The sequence below is a fragment of the Sparus aurata genome, chromosome 20 (assembly GCF_900880675.1).
Source record: "Sparus aurata chromosome 20, fSpaAur1.1, whole genome shotgun sequence".
Taxonomy (NCBI): domain Eukaryota; kingdom Metazoa; phylum Chordata; class Actinopteri; order Spariformes; family Sparidae; genus Sparus; species Sparus aurata.
This window is the reverse complement of record NC_044206.1, coordinates 22449457-22468954: the sequence shown is the minus strand read 5'-3', so window position 1 is coordinate 22468954 and position 19498 is coordinate 22449457. Positions and strand designations below refer to the sequence as shown.

General features: G+C 42.7%; 1 protein-coding gene across 1 annotated transcript in view; it reads right to left on the bottom strand.

Annotated features, from left to right (window-relative positions):
- The window catches only part of myo1d (myosin 1D), a 109368-nt gene that overhangs the window by 73088 nt on the left and 16782 nt on the right, over positions 1–19498 (bottom strand). Inside the window, exons 2-11 of the mRNA XM_030400612.1 lie at positions 14286–14494; positions 13216–13309; positions 12016–12181; positions 10927–10980; positions 10500–10595; positions 9755–9871; positions 9003–9206; positions 8447–8592; positions 8222–8336; positions 7931–8101 (exon numbers count right to left, since the gene is read on the bottom strand). Coding sequence (XP_030256472.1) covers positions 7931–8101; positions 8222–8336; positions 8447–8592; positions 9003–9206; positions 9755–9871; positions 10500–10595; positions 10927–10980; positions 12016–12181; positions 13216–13309; positions 14286–14494 — 1372 coding nt within the window. The remainder of the gene's footprint in view (positions 1–7930; positions 8102–8221; positions 8337–8446; positions 8593–9002; positions 9207–9754; positions 9872–10499; positions 10596–10926; positions 10981–12015; positions 12182–13215; positions 13310–14285; positions 14495–19498) is intronic.

Genomic DNA, 19498 nt, shown 5'->3' with positions numbered 1-19498 from the left:
AACGGAACGACTGTGTCAGCACTGGGTGCTGAAAAAGCAGATTTGGGAGATCAAAGTGGCACAAAGTGAGACGAGGAGGGAGCGAGGAGTGTTGGGAGACACGCCGACGCTTCAGCTGAGCTCTGGCTGAGGGATAAATCTCCTGTTACGATACAAAATGATCAAATCCCATAAAAAGAACAAAAACAACACATTATCCTTCTCTAAAAACAGTCTGCCTGCCCTATCCTGCCCACAAGCTCACTGGTCTCCAACGAAGAGGCCACGTAAATATTTAAACCCGCAATAACAAATCTTTTGACGACCTGAGGGCGGCAGAAACCAGCTGTAATCACAAGACTGACAAATATCTTTATATCACATTGAAAGGGGGAGTTGTTCGAGGTAACAAACGGAATGAGACTCGACCAAAGCACCTAAATATCCGACTTTAATACCAAAACAAGCCTGTTGGAGCTGATGGGGAAACAAGTCGAGTGATAGCTGCTCTTAATTCATCACCCCGAGCAAAAAATGTGAAAATATAGATCATAGCAACTGTAAAAACAATGGCAAAAAACATAATTTAATTGTTAAAAAAAGGCTCGATAAGGTAACTTTAATCAATTAGTACAAAGTGGTAGATTATTTGTGGACTACTACTTTTAATCGACTGAGTAATTACTGCTGCAGGAAAGTCTATGTAGGACTGACTTCAAATTAAGTGCAGTACAGTGCCCACTGCCCAAAGTTTGTTTGTGCATTTCAACCTACAAAGACCAACTTTCTTTCTTCAGCATAATGTATTTCGTTTGCTGTGCACCTACGTGAATAGTGCGAGGAGAAGATTGCGTTTTCAATATTTTTTTAGAAAGCTCCAAGGCGCAGAGCAAATAGCTGCAGTCAGGCGGTAACACACTGAGATAAAATAGCAGCGCATCATCAGTCAGTGTGGTTGGTTGTGGTGCAGTGACCTAAAAATAACATAAAAAAAAAAGATGCACGACTCAAGTAAACAAGCGCGCAGCTCGCTGGCTGTAGGTCAGCAAGAGTTAAACACTTATGAAACTCATTTAAGTTCAGCGTGATGAAAGCACAATCTAAAAAAAATAATAAATTAATAAATCAGATTGAGGCGTCATCCGCGGCACATCAGATTCAAGCGTTTTCCCCCTTTTAGGTAAGACATCTTCTGTAAACAAGCCCGAAGCCGCCGCGCATCAAACGCGCCTGATTAATTCACAACAACGCTGAAGACGCCTGGAAGCCAATAAAAAGAATTTCTCATCAGCAGACAGCGGAGCCAGAACAGAGTGATCTGAACTTCCTCCTCCTGCTTTTAATCTCCTATCGGGTCTGTCAGGTGTGTGTCGACATGTGCACATATATCTAAGCTTTGTGCGCTGAGAGTACGCGATGGCTGCTCACGTGTAGTGAATGAATGAATGAATGGACGGCAGCAGGGCGTGTGCGCTGCGTGCAACATCATTCAGCGCTGGAAGGAGGGCGAGAACATAAGTGCAGACACAGAGCGCCGATCGTGTTACAGAACATCTCCTGGAATAGATCTCTGACTCATTTTCTTTCCTGTCGACTCTTTCTTGTCTCCTCGGTTCTTGGCAGTGAGGCTCTCAGGCTGATACTCAATATGTATGTTTTAGTTGTTCTGTTGAGGGCAGCGGCGGCGGTGCTGAGAGACAGGAGGCTGTCTTGACCCGGGGAACAGCAGCGCGACGATAACGGCTCAGCTCCAGGTCAACTTTACAGCCCACGCCCTTTATTGTCAGGCTGCAGTACATTCTGATTACAAGTCGCTTTTCAGGAGGTTGTAGGGTGTATTTTTTATGCATTAAACATGATACATCTACACAAACTGCATACTGTACATACTGTACTCCAGAGGAAGCTGCATACAATCTGATCACTCAGTAGCCAAGTTGCATTGTGGGTAATGTTGGCACCTGATTTTGGAAAAGGAAGACTGTGTGAAACAAAAAAGCTGATGTCTCTGATTCTGCTGTATTGACTCTGATCGTGTTCTAAAATGAGTCCAACGCCTACATTTCCCACAGTGCAACAGTCACACTGAGTTTCTGGGCATCGCTGATTGCTGAGTCTCATTTCCAGGTCGGGTTCGCGGCTCCATCCCGAAGCTGAGAATGAACTTATTAAAGCTTCCTTACGCCACAAGTAAGGTTGCAGCAGTGATAATCTACAACTACAAATCCACTTTCACATTTTTCAACGGAACATGCCAGAAAATACAACATCTAACACATGTTAAGTTGCATGCAGGCAAATGTGTTAGCAAATATTCTTATTTACACATCGGAGCAGCTTTCATTTGGCGTCATGCTTTTGGCGACCTGATGAATCGTAGCAGTTTTTGTCCCCGCCGACTCTCTTTTAGCTGCTAAATTTTTCAGCGTTCACCAGCTAGTTGCTAGCTTTGTCTGTCAGCCTGTGTGATGCTGGGCAGACGGTGAGATGAGAGCGAAAGTCTGTGAACCAGAAAACCCAACATAACGAGCTTCAAGAGTCGAAAACGAAGGAACGAGGAGAGCTGCAGAATTGGGTGATAACTCTCTGTGGCTCTGTCATCACAAGCCACTCATTCATACTATATAGAGTTCATTTGATCCATTGTTAAAATGAGAAATAAACTAAAAACTACGCCACTGAATCAGGTGCTGCATCAGACATCACTGACTTTACTCTGAGCTCCTGGTTTCCTCCTCGTCTGCATGTCGCAGCCCCTTTTTCTCTCCCTTGATGTGCATATCTCACTTCCTCTCACATTTAATTCCCCGTCTCTCCCTGCGCTCCTCTCTTCCTCTTTCCTCTCACTTCATCTTCTCTTTCCACCTTCACACTTTTATCCCGGCAGACAGACGTGCAGAGGCTGCGTGAGCTGCGAGGCTGGAGGAGCGGCGGCGGTGGGTGTTTTAAAGTCTGCAGAGCTCGTGTACACTTTGTTCCCCTCTGAACTTTCCCCAAGAGCTCATTTGCATCATGAGTGAGGCTTAGGATATCTATTTCAGGTCACACTATAATACAGGGAATGTTTCATTCTCTTTTTTTCTCTTCGGCTGAGAGTAATTCAACAATCTCAGGGTTCCTTTCCCCTCCTGAAATTACAGAAACCCTCTCCGCTGGAATGTCATTAAAAGTCAGCGCTTTTTTAACTTTATCATTTAATTTATTTTCTGTTTTTTTTGTGCATTGCTCAGGCTTCTCCTTAAATGTCTTGCTCTGTCTAACTATTTCATTTGTTGTTGTTGTTTATTCTCATTATTCAGGAGACTTAAAATAAAATCAGTCAATATGTTTTGCAAAAAAAAAGAGGAAATAAACGTCTGCATCGCACGTTTGAAATCACAGTCCTTCAGTTTGATGTCGTCCACGTGCGGACACGATGTTCCTCCACAAACTTTGCTTTTCATTTATTTCAAGAGCAATAAATCGTCTCTACTTCAGTAAATAACATGTGAATTCAATCTCTACTTAAAGAATCTCACAAGACTGCAGATATTTCTACGACCACTAAGTGGTGCTAAGAACAAAACGTCTAATTAGCCGTGGCAGCGCCACCGCTCCACCTTTTCAATTAACGTCCATATGGGACAATTAATCACTCTCAACTGGAATCACCATGACATCAATCAATGCACAAAGGACCTCTCAATGTATGCGGGTCCACAGACGGTAACAAATCACCAGAAACGACAAAAAACAAGCTCATTATCATATTAATAAAAAAAAAGGTTGCATACAACCCACGTGGCTCTTTTGTGTTCATTGTATGAAGCCACCTCTTACATGAGGAGTGGTTTTGTTTCTCTTCCAATTTATTTAAGAAAGGGAACAAAACAAAAATATGAATATGTACCTTAAGATGAGGAAATTAAGGATGATGTAATTAAAATCTGTTTACCTGTAGTGTCAAGTGAAACTAGTAAATTGTAGTTTCTTGTCTGCAGCTCATATGTTTTGTATTAATATATACAAAGTCTAATTCAAACAATAACATGGATAAATCTAGTTTGCATGGGTAACACTTAACTTAAACGTGCCCTATTTGGAATCTAAAGCAGAGTCGGGCTCTTTAAATATGTAGGACCCTTAATTCATATTTTTTCTTAATCTGAACACAGCGGACAGAAACAGAAATAGTAGATACCTCCAGAAAACACTGACTGGTGCAGCTGAAAAAAGCAATCACTGGTAGAGGGCTGCAGACAGACGCCGCCTGCAGAAGATAACTGGCTTACAGTCGTCGCAGAGATTCAGGAGATGAAAAAAGAAAATGACTTATGCATTGCAAGATGGAAAAAATTATAATTTATTAGCTGAAATAAAGAACATGGCTGGTGGCTTTTTGCCTTCTCGACCGCTCAAAATGTAATTTACCTTCCTTCCATTTACGATCCTCCTACTCTCCGCTGATCACGGAAACTTATATACAAGTTATGAAGTGTTGTATAATAACCACCTGTCCGTAAACTATAATGTAAAATGTTTGTCACCTGGAAGTTTTTGACGAAGTAGTGCCTGGCAACGATGTTGTTGCACCATGTAGCTACAACTCGTTCTGTGACTGACCACTGTTCTAAAAATATAAAATATATCTTCGTAGGCATTAATGAACACTTAAAATGTCCTTATACCTGTTTAAAAACACATTATAGAGGGTTATTAACCGTTTACTAAGGTGCTTGTGAATGATAAATGCAGGGAGGGGTCTGTTTGCCCCTGTGGATTTCCCCACAGATGAATTTTAATGACAAAGTTGTATGAAAGCCTCGTCTCGCTGGATTAACTTTCATCATGACTGTTAATTTAAACAGTAATACACTCTGTTAAAAAATGCCCTGGAGATCAACTAAAGCCCTCAGCAATCCACACTGCTTCCTGACAAAAAAGCCCATTATGTTAAGTTGCCAGGCAACAGGACTCCAGACAGTAACAGGGGAGAGAGAGAGCGGAGAAGATTTCTGGCTAATATTGATTTGCACCAATATTGGCTCCAGGAAGTAACAGCTGGGCGACTGCAAGTTTCAACCCTCCATTTCACATGTGTGCCGCTGCCAGAGGAGCAGGTCAGGAGGGCGACAGCAGGGAGCGCATCGACTCCCAGATGACAGAGATGCTTCACGAATCGATACAGCCTGCAGCACGGCACAATCTTTACCCCGTCTTGACTCATCCTTTCTTATTCTCAGCTCCCTTGTCCCTTGTGTGCTTTTTTCCACTGGATGGGGAAACAGTTTGTCTGCAGGATTCGGAGCCTTTTAACTAGCTAAATGTATTTTTTTGCATCAAATGGAAGCACAAAGATGTTTTTTCACTTTGGAGCCTGTTGCTTTAAAAAGGTGCAATCTGTATGAAATGGCAAGAATTGTAACGCAGCTCCAAAACTATAGGGGGCAGCGTAGCCAATCATCGCTACTCTGTGTGTTCTTTTCTGTAGCTATCTTTGGCGTTAGCGACCATGGACTGATAATTAGTGGACACAGCTGGAAGGTGGAGCCCCGATCATTCCTGTGAAAGCTGCTCAGTTGCGCATTAGAGACTTCCGCCAACTAGCTTCCTGTTTAGCACCTAGCTAACTTGAACAAAGATGAAATAATTTAATCGTTTGGCTCTTCTAGATTTTACAAATAATACTGGACCAAAAGACTTAAATTATGACAGTCAAGCGCAGAGGTCGAGATGCTCAAAAATATATGACTGCTGTTTTACAGGCGCTTCTTTTACAATGTTAGCTTATGGGAGAGAGTATTTTTGTGCCGCTGGGCATCACATGAGGCTGTAGTACACAGTCCCTATGAAAATTGGCTTCATCCCCCGACCTACTTCCTGAGGGCTTGGTAGCGACTAGTTGCCATTAGCAAGTAGCTCAGTTAGCCATTGGTGGACACCAGACTGGGACTGAACACAGAGGCCAGTTTGAAAACAGTGGGTAGAGTATGGAGGCGATTTACAGCAGATGTGACTCTGACTCCAGGGATCAGACGAGACAACAGGCGAGGACAGAAGTAACATGAAGCGGCGAGTTGGGCAGAAGCAGGAAAAAACGGTGTGTAGCACCTAAAAATGTTTCCTTCCTTGACATTTTGTGAGGTTTTCTTTTCTTTAACTTGGTGGAACAAGTAGCAAACTCACTGCTTCCCATCTCTCAGCTAAAGCTACGGGGACTATCAGGCCGCAGCTTTGGTTTCAAAATCCAGTTTACCGACGACTGCATCATTTTCTCACTCCCCCTCGTCGTCCTCACAGTTTCTCTGTTTGCTTCTCCTCATACATTTGTAAAAACATCCTCTTCACCTCCCCGTCCCTCCGACACCCATTCTAACACAGCAAAGCACCAGCTCCACACTCTCCCATTGGCTGACAGTGACATCACTTGTGCAAAGTGTCGAGTCAGACTCCGGCTCGCTCTCTCTGACAGCTGATGCCCTCTTGTGTCCACGGAGGACACTGCAGTCCTTTTATAAAACACTGCTGTGGTTTCACGTCTGCTTATCAGCCTCTGACATGTTTAACATCTGCAGAGGCTGAAACACACTGACCCCAGATCAGCGACAGTGAGGAGTGACTTTGCCTTTATCTAAGTCATCTGATCCCGAACACAAACTGAGGATGTTAGCAAAGTAAATTGGCTCATGTTTTGTCTGCCAGTACAAGCCATTAGAGTGAATTAGACTGTAAGCCTTCCTGATTATTCAAACTAACAGGATCAGGTTCAATCTCTCTGCTCTCTGCCGCTGATTGTTACTCACTGCGTGGTGTAATCTGCCCTCTGGTGTTCTCAGCTTCCTGCAAGCACCACAATCTCATCTAATGCTTCATGTCTCGCTGATTTTATTGTTTTGGTTGTTTGATTACATTAGCAAATCGTGACTGAAAATCAACCGTCATGCGCTGTAAAAATCCAGAATTACATCAACAATGTTCAGCAGAGGGCTGCAAGACATTATCAGTTTTACGATGGATGAAAATGTTGATTATTTTTAATTGACTGATTGATTCTTAGTGTTGTTTTGTCCAACCAACAGCCCAAAACAAAAACATTCAGCTCACTATATTCTTAAGATGACGAATTTTGACGTTATAGAAGCTACAATGACACAATAATTTACATTTTTCCTCGATGAATGCCTTTAAATTGACTATTTTTATACTTGCTGGTAAATCTTCTATCAGTGGATAAATTAAAGAGACTAATCATCATAGTGCTGCAGTTCAAATGAGACCCCCAAAAATCATATTTGAGAAAAAGTAAAGACCCGTCAGTCACAGTCATCCATGTGAATGATCCTCGATTAAAAGTCTTGTATACTCATTAAAGTATCTAACAATAAACATATTTAAGTGCCAAAAATACAAATAAAAGTAAATTATTGATACATTTACATTTAAACTTCTTCTTCTTCACCTGAAATCTTCAGGTGAAGAAGTATAAACTGTTAAATTCATGTATCATTGACACATAAAGATAGATAACATGACTTCTTGATCGCCCCCTGGTGGCTCCCTGCAGTATAGGTCATGAATCCATCCCCTTGATGATACGGACAAACTAAAAACTCAAAGTAAAAGCCAAATAAAATGTTCCCAAAAAGGGTTTCTGTCATATTTCGTACTTCATATAACACTAATGGATGTCCAAGGTTAATCTGTCTGATATTTTTGTTATTTGATGCTGTAAAAGGGGGTTTAACATCATGATTGACAGCTGAGCTCTGGGTCAGGTGGATGTGTGGGTGGGAACTCAATCGCATTGCTCCTCCACTCAATCACTTCTGTGCAGACTCTGGATCTAAATGATGTCACCAGTGCAAAGTGGCAGCGGTCACATCCTGAACATTTACATGTTTGTACAATCGGAGGAAGTTATGCATCTTTATATGTCTGTCTTAGATGAGACGATGGAGTTTGGGTTTCTTACCTTGCGACTGGTGTAGTGGGCGTGTTTGGCCAGTTTGCCGTTGAGTCCTTGCAGGAAAACCTCATCCGTGACTTTGCCCACATTCATGCAGGCTTCATCCAGCACGGAGAAGATGCCCTTATGCTGCTGCTCCACCAGATCCACGATGATCTGATTGTTGAAGTAGTCGATCTAACAACAAAAGGACACAGAAGATAAAGTCAAAGTCTCTTTGTAAAGACAGAGAAACATCCAACTGAACAAACAGATCTCAAATTAAAACACAGTAGGACCAAAAAATATCCTCCGTACATGTTTCCAGGGGATTCCTTCTCGCTGATACTCTTCCTGCTCCTGCTTCAGCACCAGCTGGATGAAGAGCTGCTGCAGCTTCTCGTTACAGTAGTTGATGCAGAACTGTTCAAAGCTGCAAAAAGAACGAATGTTACGGATTCACATACTGTAAAATATTCTACACAAAGCAGCAGGTGTTGTCGTGTTTTTTTACACAGGTGGAATATTTGCTGTCATTCAAACCTGTTGTTCTGGAAGATCTCAAAACCATAGATGTCCAGCACCCCGATGACCGTGTTCTTCCCGTGGACTCTGGCGTCGTAGTTCCTCACCTCGATGATGTCATTGATCCGTCCCACAATCCAGCAGAACAGACGCTCGTACATGGCCTGAGGACGACACAGACGCATTCATCAGAATCAGAATCAGTGCGTGTGGCGGATGATTGGCTGCCGGCACAGAGCGGTCTAGCACGCAGACAATGGACAGTCACAGATGCGACCGCCGCGAGTGAAAATGTCACAATATCAGTGAGTCAGACGTTTTGTTCGCAGCCCACACTGCTGGTTTAAAATGTGCCCACATGCATTGCTTCCTCCACAGTCTCCAGCCTCTGTCTGGAGTCATAACATTGTGACTCACGCTTCTGTGAATCAGCGTGAACCGCTGTGAAAATATCGTTTAGTGAAATGTCACAACCCCGCGGACATCAGCGGGTCCGTGCTGTTTTTGTCATTGTCGTGCGGCCTGACAGACCGACCACAACGTGTAATTTTGTGGGTTTTTTTCCAACAATAACCTTGGCGAGAGCGTCCCGTCCGTAGCTGGCCTCTTGTATCGTGTGCTGTTTCTCGATGACGTCTCGGCCCGTCGCCACGGTGCGGTACAGCATGGCCTTCTCCACGTTCTCTTCTTTGGTGGACAGCAGCTCCCTGAGTATCGACACCAGCTTTGGGTTCTCTATCAAGGTCACGTCGCCGTCCACCCCGAAAGTCAGGTTGCCCTAAAACAGAGGCCACAGAGGAGGACGGCTTATTGCTTAAGAGTTCAACATCGGGCAAGAATATCGATACCAGTTACGTGTCTATACATTACATAGGCAGCTTGAGTAGGGACACATTTCAACATATGTGAAAAATAAGGTTTTCGGTAATACACAAATGGTGACTGGATGTTTACTCGTTAAATTCAGCAGGTTTTGCAAGGAAATTCCTCTGAAAATCAACATCTGGGATAAACTCACGCGACACTTAACTGTGGTTAAGCTTTGTCTCTGTTTTTAAGTTATTTTTATTCACAGGGAACTTCCAAAGAAATTATCACCAACCTGCAATACAGATGTGTTAAAAAGAACCATTACGAGATTTAAATTGTGAGCTGCTTTTTCAGTGGACACAAGCGCATCCTCAAATCTTTATTCTCATTATCCATCTTGGCAACACTGGGCCGCACACTCATTTGTCTAAAAAATCTATACACAGCACAACAGAGATACTGGCACACAGCTGGCGAGAGAGAAACGAGCAGGGGTTTGATATTATCGAGTATTACCAGATGCAGGATGGTGGCCAGGATCTTGTAAACAGTCTGAACCTCGTCCCCGGTGAAACCGATCACTTTCATGGCATCGGCCACGGCTTTGAAATCGGCCCCATCGTTGATAGAAGACTGGAGAGGGAGGAAGAAAGACAAGGAAACTAGTGTATTGGATCAATCTCAATTGTGTTGTCAGCTTTTCAGCATCTTTGTGTTTTAGTTTTGTCCCACAGCTTCTTCTTCTTCCTCTCCAATTAATCAAGCCGGGATATCAACTTCCCACGGTTAATTAAATTGCAAACTGGAGCTTAACTGCGATGTGGCATTATATAAAAAATAGGAGCCGCTGAGACACACAGCGTGCACAGACCGCCACCTCGGCTGTTTGGTCGTGTTTTGTTCCATGACATCAGGCTGTTTGTTGCTGTCGAGCGGTTTTCGTTCCTACTCATTAAGACATCAGCGCACAGCCGAGCTCTAAAAAAAAACAAAAACCCTCCTCTGTAGAGCGTCACAGAGATGATGATGAGGGCTGAAATACTTTTCCTACATTCAAAACCTTAAACTCCAAATATGTGATTGGTGTGGTTTGTTCCAGAAAGCTTGAAACACACATCTGAGAGTGGTTTGATTGGTTGTTTTTCTCCCCCCTGCAAACAAACACGCGCTCGGACTTTCGTTTTTTTTGTGGTTTTCATGCGCTTCTATTCGTCCGACTGTGTGTATGCGAGTTCACTTTCACGTTAATTGTTTAGTCTACCTTAATCTGGCCTCCGACTTTGATGTAGTTGTAGGCTGTCGGGTCCTTCTGGATGTGAAGAGAGCGTAACAGGGAGTCCGGAGCTCCTCTGAGCAGCTGGTGACGAGCAGAAACACACAAACTTTACATACACAAATTCACACAGTAGAGCTTTGTGTTTTTTTTTAGGGCTGCGATGTTTTAATTTAATGCATCTAAACTGAAGATTTCCTCATTCTCTCACACTTAACATCCAACACAAACTGTGACCTCATTCTCACCTCCGTACACTCCTACACGTAGGAACAAAATGCCTGTTGATGACTCAGAAATGCTGCATGGATTCATTTTTCCTGCCGGTCGATTCAGTCTTACACAAACAAAAATAATACGTTTGCATGCACACACACACACACACACACATATGCAAACAAACAAGCATGTTTACCTGGTAGAATGAATGAAAGCTCCTCTCGCCTGACTGTTGGAAAATGACCCTCGACTGCAAAACAAACAAAACAGGACAGTGTGACATCACAGCTGTGTGAGCGGAGGGAAAAGGCACTGCGGTATGATGATGACAGGGTGTTTAAAATGTTTTTCAACCCTTTAAAGTGGAGCCATGTCCCTTGTCATAGGTTGAGCTTGTAAACAAAAATAATTTTCCCCTACAGACTGTTTCGTTTTAACAGTTTTTGTGAGCCTTAAAGCAAAAATGCTGGAAGTCAGTCACAGTTAGGGGCGCTGAGGGGCAATGACGCTATTGTAAAGGGTGCATATTCATTCACTGTCGTCTTATTTTGAAAGGACAAGACCAAAACAGACAGCAAACTTGAACACCGACATCAGCAGCCACATCAACTACAGTCAACAACAGCAAGAAGATGAAGAGGGGTAGAAACTCCCCAGACTCCCTTATAAAATTGCTCAATTCTGTGAGTTGTTGAGCTTGGAGAACATTTTTCAACTTTGTGAAACTCTGTCTATGACAAATTCTTAATTACTTGCGCCCCCTTGTAAATTCGGCATATGTTAACGACAACAATTGATGGTTTTCATTATGCTTCAGCTCTAGTTTCTGCAAGGGGAAAACTCTTGAGTATTTCACAAGAAATACAGGCACAATTAGTGAAAAGTCTTAACAAATCTAGCCTGTGTAGTGGAATAAATGCACATTTCATGCAGCATCTTGTTTATCAAGACACAACCCCTCTGATTCCCAACATCCTGAATCCCCAGTGGGCGTCCAGACCTCCAGGTTGGGATCAACTCATGCATGCAACGGAGGGACAAAGAGGAACATGGCCACCAGATGACTGGAACAACAGTCCAATGTGGGAATTATCACAACATTTGGAACACATTTCAATTTAATGCTTGGCTGAAACAACCTGTTGTACAACACAATATGTTAAACCTTTTTCCCTTCTGCACTCACAATCAACTCTTTATTGAACTAAATCAGTAAAAGAAACCTTCACTGTCACCAGATTATACACACTGTGTGACTGTCGTTGTTAGCCGACGTGCCGTTTACCTTCTCCAGCAGGTAGTTGCTGATGTGGCCTCCGATGGGATCCCCCTTGAAGTCAAAGTTGATGTCCATGTACTTGCCAAAGCGGCTGGAGTTGTCGTTGCGGTTGGTCTTGGCGTTCCCGAAGGCCTCCAAGACGCAGTTGGATTTGAGCAGCATGTTTTTCACCCTGTGGGGGAGAAAGGACGATATTCCAGGTGATTCTGGCCACATGTGCGACTACACAAAGATCAAAAACTGTCCAAAAAAAAGTCAATTTCTTTAACTGAAACTTTCATCTATAGTCTCTTATTGTTTATCTTAAGAATGTGTGTCACCTTTTATACACCTGGATTTATAACCTGGAGGACGATAATACTGATCGCACAATATAATCTAATCTCATGAATTCAGATGCAATACTGTGGAAAGTTGTTATACTGCGGTGCCAAAGGTTAGTTGGCAGAGAGGAGTTAAAACACATGCCGCACATTCTCCTGTGACCCGAGTTAGATCACGATGACCTACATTTTTACCAAATTATAATCATTGCTTTATTACGTGACACCATTACGTAAATTCTGCTGTGTAATGTTTGTTTTGTGTGCGTGGACTAGGTTTGACATACTCAAATGTTTCTCCGGGAGTTTGTTTTCAACGCCCGGCTGCATCAGTTGACCTTAAAACCTCATTCTTCTTACACAGATCTCAACTTAATCTCTGACCTACATTTGTGTCTACTACAAATCAAAGCTTCCCTCTCCACAGCTATCTGCTTTCACCACAGTTAAATATTAGTAATATGGCACAGTTCCTCCTGTTACGCTGTCAGGGCCACACCTACTCAGCTATCAGTGACCTTGTTGAGCTGTAACTATATCTGACCATGATTTAAGAGACTTTTCCCGGCAGTATTTATTCACTGGACGACGTGTGACGATGACTTACTTCACACAACAATGGCTGTGATAAAATAAGAAAAATGACCTGACCTGCCGTCTGAGTTCCTGTAGCGTTATTAGGAAACAAAATGCGTTATTAAAGACCTTTTCATGACAAAGAGGAAATAATAAGAAGTATTAGTTGTATGCTGTTACAATGCAAATATCACAGGAAAGAAAAGTCTCCTCATCTGGGAAGATTTGATGTTTGGTCACCAAGCCGAGCCTGTGCAGAACACTGCAGCATGTTCGGGCGTAAAAAGGGTCAATGGCAGCAGCTCACCTTTCAACTTCAGCCCTCTGATTGGGATTGGTGATAGCAGCGATGTATTGCATGATGTACTTGCTGGCTTCTGTCTTTCCTGCTCCACTTTCCCCTGCAAACACACACACAAAGGGCAAATTAACAAAACCAAAAGCCACCAAACTTCGAGTGGACTAAATAAGTGAACGTTAACATCTGGACAAAGCTGCTCAAACATAAAAAACACAACATAAAGTCAGAGGTTTCTGTCATCAGACGGCAAAACAAAGCCTGGTTTGTTGCTTTATTTGGTTCAAGATGTTTTAATTAAACATTATTAAACAAGATTTTGAGATTTATCTATTCAGTCTGGCTTTGATTTAGTGTCTCATATTTTTTATGTTTATTTATTTCATAAGTTTCATTGTATTTTAGTGCATTAATCTAGTAACAGTCCAAGTTTGATTGATTGATTGAAATGCTCATATACATAAAAGGAAACACAGTTTGACATATAAATGTTGGATAAATATGAAATAGAGGTATTAAAGAAGAAAATATGACATTATGACATTAATGATCCTGACATGTTCTCATTTCTATTAAATTTCTAAGAAAAGATGACACATTGTGATCAATTGTTTTGATTCTCCTCTAAGAATACATTGTTGCCTCCCTAAAGCAGCAGACAGACTGTAATGTCGTTCACAAATGAAAACTATCCTGTGTTTTTGTCTCGTATGGACGTGATATGAGGGTTCACTTCCTCCTCTGACCACCGAGTGGTGCTTCATCCTCTGTGTGGTTTCTCTGGGCTGCAGCTTGTGACCACATGAAATAATGGGTTGGAGAAAAATGCATTATATTTCTTACTTAACAGCGGTTTTACAAAAATGTCTATTCTCTAGAACTTCTCTAGAACTTCTCTTGAACAGAAAACATCTGAGGATGAGAGGAAATAATAGACTGTCACAGCGGGACTTTTGTTTATTTTTCCAATACGACAGAAATTCTTCAGAAAACTTGTAACAATACGAGACAGTGAATCATCTTTGTGCTTCGTGTCCGGGCCGTGCAGGAGAGGGGGAGAGGGGGGCTTCCCGTGATACCTGAGATGACGATACACGTGTCTTTGTTCCTCCTCTTCATGGCTTTGTAAGCAGCGTCGGCGATGGCGAAGAGGTGGGGCGGCCTCTCGTACAGCTCGCGGCCCTTGTACTGCTCGATGGTGTCGCGGCCGTAGATGTTCATGGCACGGTAAGGATTGACGGACACCACCACCTCGCCGATGTAGCTGTAGATCCTCCCCTTCTCAAACCTGAGGGGGCACAGAGAAGGATCACTGAGATATGGAAGAAAATACTTTTATATGTATATGATGACAATTTAGTTTGCGTGATCTGATCGACAATAATGATCCCTGGTCGAAAAACGGGAGAACTCTTAACGTCAAGTGTGTTTGGAGAGTAATCAGTGCTGACGTGTTGTTCTGATGTGGGATTCATTTGCCTACAAACGTGGCATTTAAACGTTAATAATAAGACGTTTATCTAGATTAAACCAACATTTTTCTGTTTGAAAGAGATGCTTCTGGTTTCTCAAGAAGGAGTTTAAGGCTGGAGAGCAACAGAAAAGTAAGAAAAGTAAAAGAAGAGATGACAAAGATGGACAAGAAAGAGACGACGGAAATCAAAAAGAAAGAAAAACAAGCAAAGGGGGAGATGAAAGGAAAAGAAATAAAGCAGAAAAGGGAATTAAAACACAGAGAGGATGGAGAAGAATACGAGCTGATTTCCAGCTGAAAGGAATTTTGCCTTTGTATTCAGAGCCGTTGACTTTACGTCAGAACAAGCTAAACATCAGCCATTGTCATAAATGTATCAGATGCCGTCATTGCTCAAATAAGCCATGATGAATAGTTCACCATCTGTCCACGGGCACAAGTTCCCATGTTACAGTGTGACAGAGGACCGCTGAGTTTTAATCACACTGTCAGTCATTGTTGTACAGAAGGCACTATATATATAAGACAGAGGTGCAAAGTTGAGTCGATTCATTGATTTTGATTCATTGTTTTCAGTTATTTTTAAGCAGAACATCAACGTAAGGATCTGCTGATTTTCTTTGAGGAGTCTTTAGGGTTTTAGACAAATCTGAAGTCGTCACATTGACCATTTCTAAAAATGTAATAATAAATCATGAAACAAAAACAATCCCTAATATCAGACGTCAATATGATGTAAATGAAGAGATCCAGCTTCTCCCTCCTCTCTCTCTCTCTCTATCCTGTCCACATGCTTTTGTGTTGAGGACAAAGGTGTGCTTCCAACTTTGTGTCAGCTGTTTGTGTTCGTCCACTTCCTGTTTCCTTCGTGCACAAAGCCGGGGCCCATAAAGAAACAGCGTTAAATAAATGTGACCGGCCTTCACGGAAACCTGATGTCAACCTAGTCCGACACCTTTTTGGGGATGAATCTGGAAACTGACGCTCATGTTGGACCTCACCGAGCAAATTCCTGCAGTCGGGTTCAAAAATGTTGTGGCGAGACTGAATCCAGAACCAGAAGTAATCGTAATTATCTTCACTATCATTATGTGAGTTGAATGTTTGGGTGTCCACACACTTTTGTACATATACGGTAGCTTTGGCTCTCTGTGCCCGTCTCTCTCTCAGCTCGTCTCTCTCTCTCTCTCCGCCCCGGCCGCCTGCCTCACTTCCTTCCTCTCCTCACAGAGGACCAGGATCCCAGCCTCTCTCCACAGAAAAGAATGGTCTCTTTCTTCACAGCTGCCAAACCTCTGCCGCTGCCTGGCGAAACAAGGCCAGAAGCGGATTATTCCAAAGAGACGGTGCTAACAGGCCCAAAGTGTTCGTGACTGTGGGTTTGAAGCGTCCGCCAGATAAACTCGATCGAGCTCATACTTGCTTAAAGTCGAGCCAGATGTTGAGATATCATTTTGTGAATTAGCGGGAGAACGACACATCGAGCACCGATGAAAGCACCATCTGTGTTAACTCAAAAGGACCTGGAGGCTGCTGACAGACGACACTGTTATAGTTTATGAGCGTTTCCTAAACCTTGACTTTTTCAGCCTTGACGCGTGTAATCCATCTGATCTTCTCTAAACTGAAAGTCAAAACACACACGGCGTCGGGACAGTCGGGCAACTCGTACTGCATTTAAGTGTGTGACAGTTACAGAAGAATAGAAAACGGGTACGTAACAGCATCGTGCTCTGGAGTGAGATTACATACAGTAGCTGGAAACAACAATGCTACAGTACATGCACTTAACACACATTAGTCCACAGCACACGTTCGGATTAGCTCATCCTTGTGTGTCAGATTTGAGAACCAGCATTCATACTGTATGTGCACGAACTGGCACGACAAGCAGACAATGACACGAGATGCTCATGTGTCCCGGACACTCGAACATCTCTCTACAATAGTCCTCTATTATCATACTTTACATATTTATGCCTATTTACCACAAATCATGTTCACATTCTCTTAGAGCTCATTTTTAGAAAGTCTGTTTGCATTTATTTCTGAGAGTCACATCGATTTTTGTCGTCTCCGCAGGTTTTATGTCTGCATTAATTGTTCGGATCTTTTGATTCAGATTGAACACATTACCTTCACTTTTTTTTTGTACTTTTATACATTTCACACAGAGTGAAGACTGTGAATTTTATCCCCGTATCACTTTCATTGGAAGAATGTTTTAAAGGGATCTGGAACTGGAGGAATGATGCACCTGATTACAATTACAGACAAAAGAAATCAAACTTGTTGCAAATTAAAAGAAAATACATGGAAACGCTAGAAGACCTCCTGATAAATACAAAGATCTAATCTCTGGAGCATGCATTTACCATCGTCACCGTATGATCATCTTTAAATCACAATCTTTATTTACACTGGAAAGAACTATTGCAATCACTATGTGCTTAACTTTAACTTGACTGTGAAGCCAAACTACAATCAGGAGGACAGATTAGAAACACCGAGCAGGGTGGCTATGTTTCCTCTGGACCGCTAAGCTAACATGTTGGCTCTTCTGCAGAAAAAGACCCATTGTGCCGTCCCGTCGCCCCCCCCTCGGTCAGGAGGCCGCTGTGTGCCCGCTCCATTGTTCCGACGTCAATCGGAGGTCTTTGTCTGAGACTGTCCTGCGTCTCCCCCTACACGGGCCGACGCAGCGAGCTGCCCACTTAACGCACACGTACAACAGCTCCTGGAGGATTGTCCACAATGGCTTACACGATGGGAGGGGCGTGTCTGGAGTCCCAGCTGGGTAGAAAGACGAGGTCTGATATACATGATGACAACAGCCACAGGTAGTTTCCATGTTGGACGCTGAGCTGATTCCAAAGAGGCTGTGTGTGCACTGAGACGGGTCAGAAATGCAATAGTTCATAATACATTCCACGTATATTGATTGATGTGAGGACATTTTATACTAAGCTGATATTCTCAAACTCCAGCTACCTCTGTGTTAAATGCTATAAATCATAAGTAGCGGTGATTTATGGAATCATCAGAGTGACATTATGTTTTTTACATCAGTGTGATGCCGACAGTGATTCAGGCGTCTGGGAACTGGCTTATGAAACATCCTGATGTATTAGGGTATTTAATTCAATGTGTCTACCAGAAACAGACAGAACCATCACCGGGATTTATCTCTAGATTAATTCTATATCAGATTTCCAGGGGAGTGTTTGTAAATCCTGATACAAAGACGGGTGACAAAGTGAAGGAAAGCCCTGATTAGATAAGGGAAGCTGGTTTGATGAGTGTGATTAAAACGACGTGAGTCATACGTAAACCTGTGCCAAGATGTTCTGGAGGGATGAGCTGAACCAGCACCTGACTGAGGAACTTGATTCCCGTCTGTATATTGTTGTTTCGGTATTTTAAATGACATATAATGTGAAAAAAAGACATTTAATCCTTCCATCAGCCAGTGCAGCACACATTCTTGTCGCTTGTGCCAGGTTTTTATCACCGTCTGGGTTTGAATACTTCCAATAAATGATTAATAATGATGATAAGTTTCATATGTCAGGCTTACAAAGCTGCATTCTAACATAATAAAAACAGAGACTGTCTCGAAACTCACTCGAGGTCCGACTCTTAACTTGACTGATATCTAAGCAGCTGCTGAAGATAACAGCTATCAGATGTGGCGTGACACAAGAGCAATAAATACAGCTGTTGCAACAACTGTATTAACACAAGAGATTGCACTTACTGACGGACGAGCAAAACTGCAAAAATCAGTTTGTACAACGAGCCAGATTGAGGCAAAATCATTGCACGCACGTCAGAGGAGATATCTGAGTAAATGTTTTCGTAAAAGGGAGTGTCAGTGTGGCACTAACAAAACACGACACGCTGGACAAACAAACCGCAATCACAGCTACGCAAAACCATCAGAGAAGAGAGGAGAAGAGAAGAGAAGAGAAATCAATCAGCTGGAGTGTGTCGGCGGAGCTGCAGCTGATCCATCTGTTCCACTCTCATCTAGGAGGATTTAAATGGACACACAGGACAGAGATTAGAGAACCTTATGGGTCGTAATAGTCTCCTAGAAATGCTATTTATAGTTGCGTGAAGGCGGAATGAGATTTGTAATTGGTAACACGGGCATCTGTCTTGTTTGTTTCTGAGGCCACGGGATGGAAAGATGGATACAGGTTGAGATACGAGTTTGAAAGCGCATAAAAACTGGACGGGAGGGTTGATGATCCATGAATCCTCCCTTGCTACATTCATCTTCCATTCAGCCTTCATCTTTCTGTCCGTCCAGCTGTGAAGGGAAGTGAGTCTAAACGGGTCTGACCTGCAGCCGTGTGATCCCTCTCCAACAAAAAAAAAAAAAAAAAGAGGACCCCTCCCAAGAGCTGCCAGGAAATGAGAGACAGGCGGGCAGAGCGAGGAGGGCGAAGAGAGGGAGGGAGGAAGATCATACGTGCATGCACGGATCGTTAATTGCGAGAAATCTGATGATTCATGCGCAGACTCCACCTCAGGGATGTGCCGTTATCAGACTGCGGAGAAGAATTTCATGACGAAGGCTCATTTTCGTGATATTCATCAAACTTTTCCAGGAGTTTCCTGGTCAGTGAAATGTTTAACTGCAGCTTTAGTGGAGGAACAACATCAAATACACCGAAACACCAGACAGAAAAACGCAGGTTGATGGTTTGAAGTTGAAGATATTTGACGGGAAATGACTTTAAAATGTCTGTTTCTCCTCTGGGTTTCTTTCTGGGTGTTAAAAGTTAGAAACAGACATAAAATCAAGCACAG